Below are 14,634 nucleotides of genomic sequence, written 5' to 3'. Positions count from 1 at the left end.
TCGCGGAGCTTCGAGGCGAACGTAAATTCTGAATCTTTTCTTTGTATCGCGCATTCAAAATGAGTACATCGGATATGCGAAATAGTGGCAAGATTTAAAGAATTACGGGGTCCCGCGGGACTAAGGATTTAGGTCTTCAATCTAATATAATATTTAATAAAGAAACTTTACTTAATGAGAGATAATCATCTTTAATCATATTAGTCAAAATTTATTAACAGAATACATATAAAATCTAAATCTACATAAATTTAAATTAAAATAAATCTCTTTTTGGAAAACAAACTATAATTGAAATGTATGTATACATATACGTGTCTAATTGTATAAAATATATAATATAATAATTCGTTATATCTAATAATTATTAGAAGAAGGTATTATTTAAATAAAAAATTATTATATCAATAACGAAGCTACGATATTATATATTAATTGCTGAGGTGAATCGGAAGAATGTTTTCCTTTACCAAAATGTGTTACCAAAATGGTTAAAACTTAAAAATAACTATAAAAATTGTTTAGAACGAACTACATGTAATCGACCTGTCTGTGAATATAATTTTAATTAGATTAAAATCTGAAAAATGTTAAAATTATAAAAAAAAAATTTAATTTCTAGAACCTTGAAAATATGATTGTATCTTCTAGTTAGGTCCTCAAGTCATTACAAAAAGATATCCTGCAGCGGAAAAAGCTCGTTAAGCCTTTACTCTTGAAAAAAGGTCGAATAATTAAAAAATATTCGTAAGCCATACGTAAATATTTCCCCTTTTTGCCATCGCTCTCAAAGGAAATCATCTCTTTTTTTTAAAGTTATGTCGATATCTTCATGACAGACCATCGAAAAGGTTCTTCGTGCGCGTCGTCATTCGCGAAATTTTGGGACGCATAGCCTCGCAAAATTTGCGGGATTCCGCATCACCTATTTAAGAAATGCGGGACCAAAAAATAACGCGGGATCCTGCGGGATTGCAATCCCTAATGAAATGATTCAAGAAAGAAACAAATGTTCATGTCCATGCAGCTTCTGTGTCCGGCAATTAATACAGACAGTTATTATTTCGCATGAAAATCCGCGGTCTACTCGCGAAAACGAATCGAATATCGAATATGGTATCGAACGCAGTTCCATTGTGGAAGCTGGACAGAGCAGGCATCGAGCATCGCGGTCCGCGATAAACCTGTCAATGGATATATGTATAGCGGCATCATCATCGCTCGAGTAAAAATAGACGTTATTATCGATCCATTAACGAACAATCCTACCGTGCGTTCTCGAACGTGTCTAGAGCGAGTCGACTAATTGAGAGGCCCGCTATTCTCTGCCCAATCAGAATTCCAGCTTCCCGGTGCACGCCCGTGAGGCATGTTTCACCTTCGATTTAATCGGTCAGCCTGCGAGCATAGAAAACCGTACCGTCGACTAATCGTACTTCTGTCATCGCCGCTGTGCTCTTGTTTCCGTTCTCGAGCTGTCCTTTCCGATCGATCTCTCATGGAAAAAAAGTGCAGCGGCGCGTGCAATTATGCGAACGGCAGTCGGCAGAGATCTTACGGTAATCGTAAGTCTTCGTTAACGTCTTCTGTGACTGCGCGCACAACCGTCTATTCATTCGACAAATTGCGCTCTTTTTATTGTGCCGCGATCGCTAAACTGCGAATTTTCTGCGTTCGCAAGTAGGCGCAAGCATTCGTGTTAAAATCGCAACTGTACTTCGCAGACCCGACGCGCGACGCGACGACGTTGCGCCTGTGAAACAAGCATGAGAAGGTAGATCCACTTTGCTATGCCATTCGACCTTTTTCCATTGCTTGCTGCGCTTTTTTGTCGGCGAATAAAAACCGCGACAGGTTTCAGTTCTGCCAATTTTTTTCAAAAACTTATTAATACTTTGCCCACCGCAATCTGCGTCAACGACGCGGCGTTAACTAAGTAGCAGAAACGACAGTCGACAAGACGTATATGTATTTCTTCCGGGTCGTGTCGCCTGACGGGCGACGCATTGCACTTTTTTCAAAATTTCTTACCCACGTTACGCGATAAACTAATTGTTCCAATTTCTCAAAAAAATCCGAGCGTCCTGTATCGACGATTACGATGTTCTCGACAGTCCACCCGGTACGTGGACACAAGATCGACAATTCAGGGTTAAGGTTCTTGCCGGAAGCGTTGGATTTCACACGGCATTGGACGCGTTAAACAGGGAAGCACGGTACCTAGGCAATCGCCTCATAGATAGCTTCTCGCAAGATGATTTCCATTAAACTCGAGATTAAATTCACTGATTCCAGGGGAATCGTATTCAGTCTTCCTCGTTTTTCGTTCGACAACTACTCAATTCGTTCGAGATGTATTAATCATCGCGGGACGATACCATCGCATCGGCGGCGGCTCACCGAATCGCAGAAATTCCGCGGAATGCGATAACCTATTGATTGGTCGGAATGTTTAATTGTCGTGGTGAAATAACAGCTTGAATAATGGTGTCTCGAGTAAAATTTTAATTGTCCGCAATCACCGCGGATCGAGTGATCGAGGGAATCGCAGGAGCGCGCGTGTAACTTCTGCTGGCAATGCGATGCGTTTGTTTGTAAATTAAAAAGTAAAGGATCGCATTATGACTTGTGATTCGCCTGAGAAAACCAAATATACCTATTGTTTTCTGTTTCCGGTTCGAATTAGCCTGTGAAATTTTTCCATTCTACATATATGTAACACTTGCATATTTAAACGCGACGGCACCGTCCCTCCTGTAAACAACGTTTTGCAATTCGTTTTCCAACGAAGGCATCGCATCCTCGGGAACTCACCTTCTCGACGCGTTCGGAATACCGCCGTCTTCAAACAATCAAGATTTTTCATTTCGGTCAAAGTCAAAATCTACTCTATGTAACAATATACGTACAACTCCTGCAATTTTGATTATTTTTACTTAAGAAAAAGTCACACGTTTACTTGAAATACTGAAAGTTGAAAATAGTGAAAATTAGTGACAAAGCAGCCTCGAAAATCAGAATAGTTTCATTGGTTTCGCTGGTATATCGAGCGGAGATGATTAATTCGTGGCTAATCGATCGGAGTCGCGTTCGTTTCGATTGCAGGTGAAATAATGCGTTCACCGCTAATTTACAACTGCTTTGGTTGTAATTATTCAAGCGCGTCGATACTGTCCGTGAAAATATCTACATAGAAGCGTTTCAGCGTTTAGAGGAAAAACCGGTAGAACGGGGAAATAAACGGAGCGCTTCGGTGACAGAATCGCGTGCGATCGTTATCGGTTGCTCTGTTATCTGTTATACAATTGGCACAAGACTAATCGTATTCTTGCTATATATTTTTCCGATTTTTTGCGCGTCGAGGCGGACACTCGGACAGAATACATTTCCCGACTCGCCTTGGGCGTGCCAATTAATCACCGGGAAACGGTACAGGTTGTTCGGTCCGGCAGCGTATAGTGCATAGTATAGTGAATAGAGACAATAGTGTATCACAATAGCGTGGTCTGCTCGTTCTTACGCTCGCGGTATCGTTCTACGATCGCTCGTTGCTTCAGAACTTTCTTGCCATTAGGTTGCTGCACGTAAAATGTCTAATTCCTCATGGTTACCTGCTCGATTTTCTTCGAAATCTATCAAATCCGCAGTCCGATTACATAGCGCTTTCATTCGCGGTTTTCTAATTGTTTTTTTAGCGATTGTTGTTGTAGCATCGATCGGCATCGACATTTCCAGAAACAATACTTTTTCAATGATTTATTTTCCTGTTATCCAACGAGCAGCCGATCTCAAGGCTCCTAACGGTTGCCAGCTGCCACAAATCATTGGGTGGAGTTGGAGTTGGACGATGATAGGAAAAAACTGACTAATGCGTAACAAGTCCTGATTCGACGATATCACGAAACATTAGCATGTCTATGAATATAAAACGGTGTGTGCACCGTGAATAACATCGACAACCGTATTTTTACATTTGGTTTCACGTTAACGGAAACGAGACTGTTCCCACCTCGAACGGAAAAATTGGTACACCGTTGCGTTCGACGAACATAATTAATCAGCGACAACAGTTGTTCGACAAAGGTGAGCAACTTACTTCGCAACTTTCACTGCAATAATTGAATGGATAGCTGTCGATCGTGCCGACTGAATCGGAAACTTGTCTACATGAGAGGAATAATATTATTTATATAATTGGAGAGTAAATTTATATAGGATTAATATTATTTGAGAGGAATAATATTATTTATATAATTGAAGAGTAAATTTATATAGGATTAATATTATTTGAGAGGAATAATATTATTTATATAATTGAAGTAAATTTATATAGGATTAATATTATTTGAGAGGAATAATATTATTTATATAATTGAAGTAAATTTATATAGGATTAATATATTATTTGAGGGGAATAATATTATTTATATAGTTGAAGTAAATTATTTTATTCGAAACAGACGCTAGAGACGACATTAACGTCGAAACAATTTTATTTCGAAGAAGAACTGCGCGCACGCTACGACAAAGATAGGCGCTGCAGCCTCGTCGATCATGGTCCCAAGATCAGGACGCTTCGGCGGAGAAGACTGTCCGTCAAAAATCATTGACAGGAAAGAAACACTTCGCGGAAGCTGTTGGAATTTTAACGACTGCTGCAACTTTTTCTGGCTTTTCGTTGAAAATTCGAAAAAAAATTCTTACGTAATCCTGGCGAGACAATTCTTTTGTACCCATCTCGTCCGAGCAGGATGTCAAGGCTCATCAAAATGTTCACCGACGCATAAGAGCTTACGCGCAAACACAGACAGTCAGACAGTGTCCATGAAGGCACGTTACATGGAACGAAACGAAGCACGAGAAAAAACTAACATCAAGGAAGTAATTCGAAAATCACGGTATACTATCGAGGGTTCAAGACAAAATGACGTCAGTCCTCCTTGGAAGGGTCGACGATCCGTTGATCGATCCCCGTTCTTCCAGGGTCGTTCGGTTGTCGTCGGACGCAACCGATCTAGAAGAAGAGTCCTTGGACCGCGGATACTTTTTGTTGATCGTCGAAAGATCGTGATCCGAAAGATTTACGAGGATATTGCCAAAAAAATCGCGTGTCTTGTCATTGTTTCTAGTTAATCACGAATTTCTTCTTCTTCTTCGCGTGGAAACGCGTTACTAAACTCGTCGTTAATACTGAAAATTCGCGAAAACCGATTCTGCTAATGGATCTTAATCGCAGTAAATGATCGCGCGTTGAGTAACAGGTCCTCGAGTGGCAACTTGTACAAACGTTGTTGTAATTAGCTGCGTTACATTGTCGTCGCATTATCGTTTTTATACGTCACACGGGTATTCGCAGGCCTCGCGATGATTTCTAAAAGATAGTATCATAAATCGTACGTCGTATAAGACGAAGAATCATGCAAATTGTTCGCGGGCGTAGTTGCCGCAGTGAATCACCGTTGTCTTCTATTCCGAGATATTTCATCGGTCGATACGTAAAGTTTTTACCTCGATGGACATTACGAAGAATAGTTATCAACGTTATTTCTCGATAATTGTACAATAATTTGCAGTTTGCGTTGCACGCGATGCCTCGCTTACGCCAAACAATTTATTTTGCTGGTTTCTTTTCGTTAGATATTTTTTAATACTTCTAATAGACAATAGCTAACGATAGCGAAGAAACGAACGGAAAATCTTTTTTAAACAAGCGCGCGTGTTTACAAATTCTAAAGCTACAGCGTTCCCGAGAAGCCAATTTACCATAATGACAGTGGAGTCGAAAGAACGAACTTTTATAACAAAAAGGGTACTCGATGTTCGAGATAAATTTTGCGTTCGCATATGGTATTCGCGTTAGAAACTACATTCTTGTCGGTGATCCGATAAAGAGAATTTTAATATTGATATAAATAAAGTACAGAACATGATTAAAACGATCATTTCTGTTCTGTTTCAATGATTTTAGTTCAAGGCAACCGAGTCACGCACACGCGTCAACGTCCTACAGTCCTACAGAAATGCACGACACAACATTTCTATCGTACATTTACCATTTGACGGACTGTATTAATCGAGGTTTCGCGTTGTTTATTAGTTCATTGGCTCCGTCTCGATTAAAGCCAATTGCCGTTTAACATTGCGAACAATGGCATTTACGATGACTGTGCTTTCGAAACTAATAACCACAACGCTCTTACGCGTAAGGCGTAAGGAAAAGGGTTGAAAAACGTCCTTCTAGTCTTGCCTCGCCGAAGATTAATTGATCGGTCCGATTTGTTCTTGTCCGACGCAACGCGAGTTACTTTCGCCAGGCCCGTTTCACGGCGGAAGCATCGGTGGTTGCGATTTACAGTTGGCGAGCCGTAAAATGCCTGGTCAATATCGAACGTGAATGCGCAACGGTGGAATCGCCGGAAAACGGAATAACGATGATTTCCCTCTCGTATAAACACGGGACCGTTCGGAGATGCAATCGGCCACGGTATATTTACGATCGAGTAAATGTTAACAAGTACGTAAACGCCTTGCCGAGCATAATTCTCGCGATAATTAACGCGGGCTCGTGGAGTCGCGTATCCGCGCGTTGCGCAATACATATTTTATGGCAAGCTATTAACTCGTCGTGCTACGTACCATTAAATTTGACCGACATTTTCACGACCAAACGTTCAACTCGTTCACCGAAATAAATATTTGCGTTCTCTCGCTGTCTCCCACCTACGCGCTTGCACGGTGACCGCTCTTTTTCGCGAGGGTGGCCAAAATTTCGGCGAAAAGAAAACGCCGCACAGTGGGGTGTTTGGCCTGAAAAAGTGGAAAAAACTATTTCAGCGTTATTTATTGGCTCAAGGTTACGATATTATATATCGTTGGATTCGTCTTAAGATTAGCTACAATATTATGAGAAATCCAAAATACATTTTAGTATTTAAAAAATCAAATTTACCTCAATTTTTTGAAGAAAAAGTTTTTTTTTCAACTTTTACATATTGAAATTTGTAGACGTCTGAATACTGTTCCTCTTTTGTTCGAAACATTTTTTTCTCAGATTATCGAGAACCCCTGAAAAAGCGAGGCGATAGTGGAACATTTGCACTATTATAACTTAAAAAGTATTTAAGAAAAAAATATTTTATTATAGCTTTTTGGAAAGCTCTGAAAACAAGCTACAAGAATATGCAATAAAAAATAGGGTTTTCTATTTAAGAAATTGGAGATGACCTTCGCGTGATTTTCAAACGACTATCCAAGGTCAAATCAATGACACCATTTTATGACCCCCTCGAACCATACAACTTTTATTCGAAACATTTTTCTCCAAAATGCTTAATTTCCAAGATATACGTCTCTTTCACTTTAAATGACTCACCCGGTGTATATATAAGAACATTTAAAAATTATGACCATTAATTTTCATCCGAAAACTCATCAAAAATTTTTTCCTCGGATAATATTCCTTTTTTCATTTGAGGCCAAGCGTAGCCGAACATGCAGGCGTACGCGAAATGCTGTTAAACGCTTAATACTAAATAGGCTATAAAATTTGAATTCGGACATATTCGGATTTCAACTTTGTTGGCTTATAATCACGAATCTTTACCGAATGTAATGACACCAAAAAGAGCACTCAATCTCGCTCAATACTATAACAAAATTGTCAATAAAGTTTTGTAATTTTTAAATAGGTTACAGAATGATTGGTAATATTCAAATATTAATAACTATACTAATTTAGATGATAACAAAATAAAATCTATGCGAAAGTGCTCTGTATACCTACCTGAACAACTTTTGTAATACAAGAATTTACAGAATTTTCCTTCAAACACTTGAAAATCGCCAATGAACAAATGCTGTCTTAGAGACTGTTTAAGAACGCCAAGCGCGCCTTAAAATCTCTCGACTTTCGATGAAGTTTACTACTTCACGGGTGTACAAATAGAAAAAATAATATTGCAACCTTATTCTTCAGACCTACAACGAACAACAAAAATTTTATGGCATACGCAAAAATTTAGAAATCGAATTTTTTCCACTTTTTCGGGCCAAATACCCCACTGTGCGCCGCTTCGCGTCGCGCGTCGCCAAGTTTGTCGCTTTTACGCTAGAAATATTAAACGACAGAAAATTACTGGTTTCCCATTTTTTTCTTTCGCAATCACTGATATATCAGAAAAATCTTCTGATCTGAAATGAAATTTTCCGCCGATCCCCCGAAACTATGATAGAATGATTATTTTTACAGGTGACAATGTTAAGTTCGGTGATCGACAAGGTGAAATTCCTCTACAAACCATACGCGTTGGCCGTAGTTTCCATTGGATATGTGCTTGGAGAGCTGGGTCATTATTTAATTGGTAAGCGATACGTATAATATCGTACGCGTCTCTCTCGTCCCTTATGTTTACGAAGCGATCGTGCTAGTCCTTCAACCCCTACAGTTCTCTGTTTTTCTCATCGTCAGTGCGACAGCAATCTTTATAAAAGCCGCATCAAATCAAATCTGGACAACTTGACAACACAGAAATATAAAAGATACCAATTGCTTTTGTAACCTTCAGCTTAACAGAAAAATAGCATTTACTTGCTATAGTTTATTATAGAAAATTGATTTTCATGATCGGCGAAGACATTGTGTCGTCCAAAACGACCGACGTGGAAGTTAAAATGTTAAGCACTCGACGACTATAGGTTAATCCTGCATCCGAAATTATACGGCAGAGTTAAAGCGTGCTCTAGATCGTAGAGCACTGCGCGGAATACCAATTACACTTAATTCTCCTTGTATTTATGAACCTGTGAATTCTAATCGGGGATTTCTAGCCCAACTAAGGTAACAACGTCTCCGTATTTTCGTTTTCAAGGTGTCACTAGCAAAGCCACGGCGGAAGATTTACACTATGGCGACATTTCCTGCCAATTAAACTCGACGAAGCTATCCATCGTCGAGCTCCCGACTCAATGCGAAGCTGCCAAGAACCAGAGCGTGTAAGTTTCCATTGTCTAACAAAATTTACCAGAAATCGATATAAACAATTTCAACTTTGGCTATGTATTGCGCACCCTGTGCCGTATTTTCTTTCCTTATCCGATCTTTACTTTGCGTAAAAATCTGCAGTCTAATAATCAATTTTCGTTGTTCTTTGGTGCACTTTATTTTGACGATCCAGTGTACGCGCTTTACAGAGGATACCATATGATCCTGGCAGTGCGTCGCGTCAGGGTTGCATCAGCGCTTTCGGTGACAATGGTTACTCATTCATGCGAATAGAATTTCTGAATGTATCCGCTTCGCATTCGCTCCAAATCGAACACCATTCGAAGGTATATATTCTGTTTTGCAGCTGCGAGTCCCTGGAGCTGAATGGCACACGTTATTGCGAATGGAACTACAACGGCCTTGGTCTGGACTATCAAATCTTAGCCGGTCCGAGTTTTATTGCCGTGTTCACGATCGTCGGTGTCGCCTTGGGCATTGCAGCTGATAAATACAATAGGTATCTCTTAGCGACGAATCATTATTAAATTACCGCTCCGGGAATTACACAACCTGTACCGTTCCTGAGATTGGCAATACCGTTGCGGGTCCGCGCCGCGTCGCGTCGTACACAGATCCTGTCGCTGTACTCGCTAATGTACTTACATACTGTTGCGAACGATAGTTTAACACTATTACACATACAGTGACTCCTACTAATATTCGGACACTCTTAAAAACACCATAACCTTTTCAATATTAAACTATGCGATTTGAACTTTTTTGGGAAGCTAAAGCAATTAGATTACTACAGGATGTGAAAAGGAATTTTTTTAAAAATTGCATTTGGTCGGAATTGTAGAGAAAATATTAAAAGTTGCATTTTACAACTTTTATGTATAGGCCTTTATTGAAATTTTAAGAAATACGTTTTGTAGATCTGTGTAAATTATATGCACTGTGGAAGTTTCATAGAAATCGGTTGATGTGGGAAGAAACGACAGGCATTGGAAGATGTAAATTTAAAGAAATTGGAAGTAAATTGGAAGAAAGAAATAAATAATCCTTAGAATTACTGCAGTTGGAGGCCGAAAATCTTGAAAAACTGCTATTTTTACCATCTTTAAACGTTTGTATCTCATTACAACGTTGACCGATTTTGATGAAATTTTCAGAATATGTTTAATTGATACAAATCTACGGAACGTGTTTTCTAAATTTTCCATATAAGCCCACATAAAAAAGTTAAAGAATACAACTTTTGGTATTTTCTCTGCAATTCCGACAACTCGCAGTTTTTTTCAAAAATTTTTGTCACGTTCTGTAGCAAACCAACTGTTCTAACTTCTCCAAATATTTCAAGTCGTATATTCAAATATTAAAAAAGTTATGGTGTTCCTAAGAGTGTCCGAATATTAGTGAGAGTCACTGTATATGTAGTTATACCTATCGGTATGTATGTACCTCTATAATAAAACAATAAATAATATATAGGTACGAGAGTATACCTATTTCTAAAAACATTGGAAATATAATCGCGATCCGTCTTTAACTTTTGTCCGCAACTGTAAATGCGCACCCGTCACCGCTACGATCAGCGTTTATAAGGAAAACGACTATATGTATGTTGCACACCGTTAGACAGACGATGTATCTTTTACCATATTATATAACTATTCCGTATTTACTCTGGAACGAGCTGCGCGAAACTTTATGCAAATTCAACTTGATCAATCGATCAAAAGTCCTGCACAACTCCTCCTATCGGTCCCGGTTAATTTATAATGACCCGCGACTGCATCGAATGTTAGGAAAAACCTGTATTTCGCAAGTCTTAATGCGTTATACGTCTTCCTTCAGTGGTAACAAGATCGCTACCGTTCAATCGAGATATACGAAAGAACAGTGCAACTTGATTATGTCTTCCTGCAACTGCGAAACGAAATCGTGATCTTATTCGGACGTTGTTATAAATAATTCAGAATGACGCGTAATTGCGCCGCATTTTTCGAAAATCTGTATTTCGCGATCTTCATTATCTTCCGAGTAACGAATTTTCTGCATTTATGAAATATAAAACGATAGAAACATTAGGCGAATTAAAGATTGCGCTGCATTTTCATCAACTTATTAAAATTGCTAAAGTGAGAGAAAAAAATATTTATCTGGTTTCAGCATCTGGCGATTAACGCGGATATAATTCTTTTTCTGCATAAAAATCCACGGTCTATCTACTAGTGTTTCAATGGTACAAAGACCACTATCGTTCGATCGAGACGTATAATAAAACAGAACATTCCGATTCTAACTTCCTGCAATAGCGTAATTAAACGATAACGTTATTCTCTGAGGTGGTTACGAATGGCGGTAAAAGATCTGCGTCATTATTTTGCTTCTTCCGTGTTTGTTTTATAGTTTATCAGAAATGCAAAATGAATTCGCTGTGTTTGCAGATTAATCTCTACATGTGTATATTCATAGTTATGAACCTTAAATTCTTCTTAAAATATATCGACGTCGATACGCATAATCTGACAGCTACGTTTAATTCGCAGGGTAAGATTGCTAACAATTTGCACCCTGATCTTCAGTATCGCGATAGTCCTAATGGGAGCAGTGAAGGAATACTGGCAGTTAGTTGTTCTACGAATGATATTAGCCGCAGGGTAAGACAAATGCGATTGGATCTATAAAACGCAGCAGGTGATCAAATTATTAGAGTTACGGTACGAAAGATAGATTTTTCAACCGTGCGATGAGCAACGTTGTTCTGCAGGCTGCTAAACGCACATTTGTCATTTTCAAACGTTCGATACAAAAATTATAAGAATTCAGTGTTGCTAGACTTTCGTTTTAAAAATTTAAAACAGTGGTTCTAACAATTTGATCGCTCGCTAAGTTGATTTGCCTTCTCTATTGCACTTTCTTGTCTTCGCGTAGAGAGGCTGGGTGCAATCCTTTGGCTACCGGGTTACTATCGGACTGGTTCGCGGAAGAACAAAGAGGACTTGTCATGTCGATTTTCAACTGGGGAATCTATGGTGGTTACGGTATAGCGTTTCCCGTTGGTCGCTACGTACCAGCACTGAACATTGGCAATTTGGTAAGCAATTTGGTTCGCGAAATTTTGAAATATCATATCATCTAGTATTTAGCTAACAAATTCGAAAAAATACGCATATTTCTTTAGGATTATTTGCTTTCTTAATACGTGTAATAGATTGAAAACGATACGTATCATATTTTTCAACTCTTCTAATGTTTTTACCGTTTTGAATCGCGCCTACTCGGTTTTGTTAAACGTATAAAGTCCGCTGTTCACTAATACATATAGTAATAAACTTTGGAGCGACGCAACTGAACGGCGCGAATATCCGGTAGGTATTCTGTGACAAAATCCGATGAAAAGTTGGAGGCAGAGCTTCTCTCGCTGGAACACGATCGTGCACCCATAAACGCACCGCGTACTCGTTTGCGTTAAAATTGATTTCTACAGGGATGGAGGGCGTGTTACTACGGGGCTGGAATAATCGGGCTGATTATAGCAGCTTTCACTTTGACGTTATCCGAACCGGAGAGAAAGACGATCGGCGAGGAGGGAACGAACAAGGATGGGAAAAGAGTACCCATTTGGAAAGTGATCCTGCAGCCGAGGATTATAGTTCTCTGCTTGGCTGCGAGCATCAGACATTGCGGTAAAGTTAGCGTTAGCGCAAACGATTAAAACGCATTCGAATTACATATGTAATATACATTAGCGTCCACTTAATGCTTTGACTCCTACTAGTTTGCTATCTGCTATATTCATTTCTACCTTAATAGATTTTTCAACGTGGTAAACTAACAAGTTGCTACTCCATAAACGATCATTTGACTATTCGCAAAATACTCTTCTGATTTTCCAGGTGGCATGTGTTTCGCGTACAACTGCGATCTCTACTACAGAGATTACTTTCCCGACTACGATCTCGGCTGGTGGTTGTTTGCCGTGACGATTGTTATCGGTAGCATCGGTGTCGTAGTCGGCGGCGTTGTCAGCGACAAATTCGTGGCGAAAATGGGAATCAGATCGAGGGTGGCTTGCCTAGCTTTCAGTCAAATCGTAGCAACACCGTTCGCATTCGGTTCCGTGTACTTCAATCCCCTATGGGCGATGATCACTCTTGGCATTTCTTACTTTTTCGGTGAGTAACATAGTTCTTGTAGGATCCTAAATAGAAATTATAATTTTAGAGAAATGCGCCAGAAATGTTACTTCATTTTCTGACGTTTTAGCCTTTAGTATGCTAAATCAATGTTTTAACTGTTCACTTTGAACTTGAACCAATTGCAGCCGAGATGTGGTTTGGCATAGTCTTCGCCGTAGTGGTAGAAATAGTACCTCTGCACCTCAGATCGACCACCATCGGTGCTTTCTTATTTGTGATGAACAACATCGGTGGAAATTTGCCAATACTCGTTGAACCGACCAGAACGGCCATTGGCTTCCGGGAATCGCTTTATATATTTTACGCTGGATTCTATGGTATCAGTGAGTAATCGCAATCGTTTAACAATAATGCAGAAATCCCCGAGCAACTGTTTCGGTCGATGTCGATGTTATTCGAAACCATTTGTTTCCCATTATCCTTTCCCCACAATTCGATGTCAATCTGTGTGTATCCAATTTCTCGAAAATACTTATTTCAGGTTCCATCATGTTCTTCTTCACAATGTTTCTGATGGACGGAGCACCCAAGGAAGAGCCTGCAAAGTCGGACATCACTAGCAAACCTGAATTAGGATATGACAATACAACGTTTAGTCACGACGAAGGAAACGTACCAACGCTAGAACTTCCCCGATTGTATCCGCAACCGCCGTACAGAATCGAGAACTCTAGGCTATAGCGTAACAAACGATTCGAAATTTGTAAATAGAGCATCTGGAACGATTCGAATCGAACGACCGTCTCGATGAGCTGCCTGTAGCCGAAAGTCGACAGAGTACGCGCGGCAGTTGTGTCAGAATCGAACGAAACACGTAGAAATTCGAATCTTGCGCATTTTTACGAAATGCTGGAGCTCTCGTCTCCGAGGATACTGATTTATTTGCTCGGCGCGAACAAAAGGACCGGACGGCCGCGAACAAATAAAATGCGATGGGACGGGACGGAACGAGAATTCGGTGCTTCTATGTATATTTTTGTAACATGTTTTTCCAGTATCACTGTTCGTATCAGAGATGAAAGTATTTTTACTTTCGCTGAAAAACAGCTTGGAAATACAAATAAGACGCCACCGTTTAGTCTCGTTTTCATTGGAAGCACCTCGCCGACAAGTAACAAATGTCTTCATACACATTTCCGTAGAAATATAAGAATTGTTATTTCGGACTTCTCAGCGCACTTTCTTGCTATTGTTCTCGATAAAAGGGAACTTTGGACTGCGCGAGAAATAAGCCGGACTCCGTCAGTTTCCTTGCACAAGATGTAAATTGTGAGATCAAGTTTGATGGCTTTGTCGAATTTCATCGAGCCGCGAACGTCTCGATACGTGTTACAAATAATTTACATAGTAGAGCCGTGTTCACTTAGCTCTGCGATTTGTCATTCGGCTTGAAAAGCAAACGGTTCGGTTCGCGTGAATGTTTTGTTAAATTGCAAACAGGCAAAC

General features: G+C 39.6%; 1 protein-coding gene across 4 annotated transcripts in view; it reads left to right on the top strand.

Annotated features, from left to right (window-relative positions):
• The window catches only part of LOC143207147 (hexuronate transporter), a 21,217-nt gene extending 6,583 nt beyond the window's left edge, over window positions 1-14,634 (top strand). For 3 of the 4 annotated variants that reach the window (XM_076420286.1, XM_076420285.1, XM_076420284.1), the window contains 9 exons: window positions 8,249-8,360; window positions 8,868-8,991; window positions 9,348-9,500; window positions 11,536-11,646; window positions 11,921-12,083; window positions 12,477-12,675; window positions 12,886-13,164; window positions 13,314-13,511; window positions 13,670-14,634. In XM_076420286.1, coding sequence (XP_076276401.1) covers window positions 8,255-8,360; window positions 8,868-8,991; window positions 9,348-9,500; window positions 11,536-11,646; window positions 11,921-12,083; window positions 12,477-12,675; window positions 12,886-13,164; window positions 13,314-13,511; window positions 13,670-13,869 — 1,533 coding nt within the window. In that variant the 5' untranslated portion in view covers window positions 8,249-8,254 and the 3' untranslated portion in view covers window positions 13,870-14,634. Of the gene's footprint in view, window positions 1-705; window positions 4,084-4,460; window positions 6,515-8,248; window positions 8,361-8,867; window positions 8,992-9,347; window positions 9,501-11,535; window positions 11,647-11,920; window positions 12,084-12,476; window positions 12,676-12,885; window positions 13,165-13,313; window positions 13,512-13,669 lie in introns of those variants that run through there. The other variant, XM_076420287.1, reaches the window with a different exon arrangement.

Source organism: Lasioglossum baleicum, chromosome 3 (genome assembly GCF_051020765.1).
Source record: "Lasioglossum baleicum chromosome 3, iyLasBale1, whole genome shotgun sequence".
Lineage (NCBI taxonomy): Eukaryota > Metazoa > Arthropoda > Insecta > Hymenoptera > Halictidae > Lasioglossum > Lasioglossum baleicum.
This window is presented reverse-complemented; position numbering and strand designations above follow the sequence as displayed.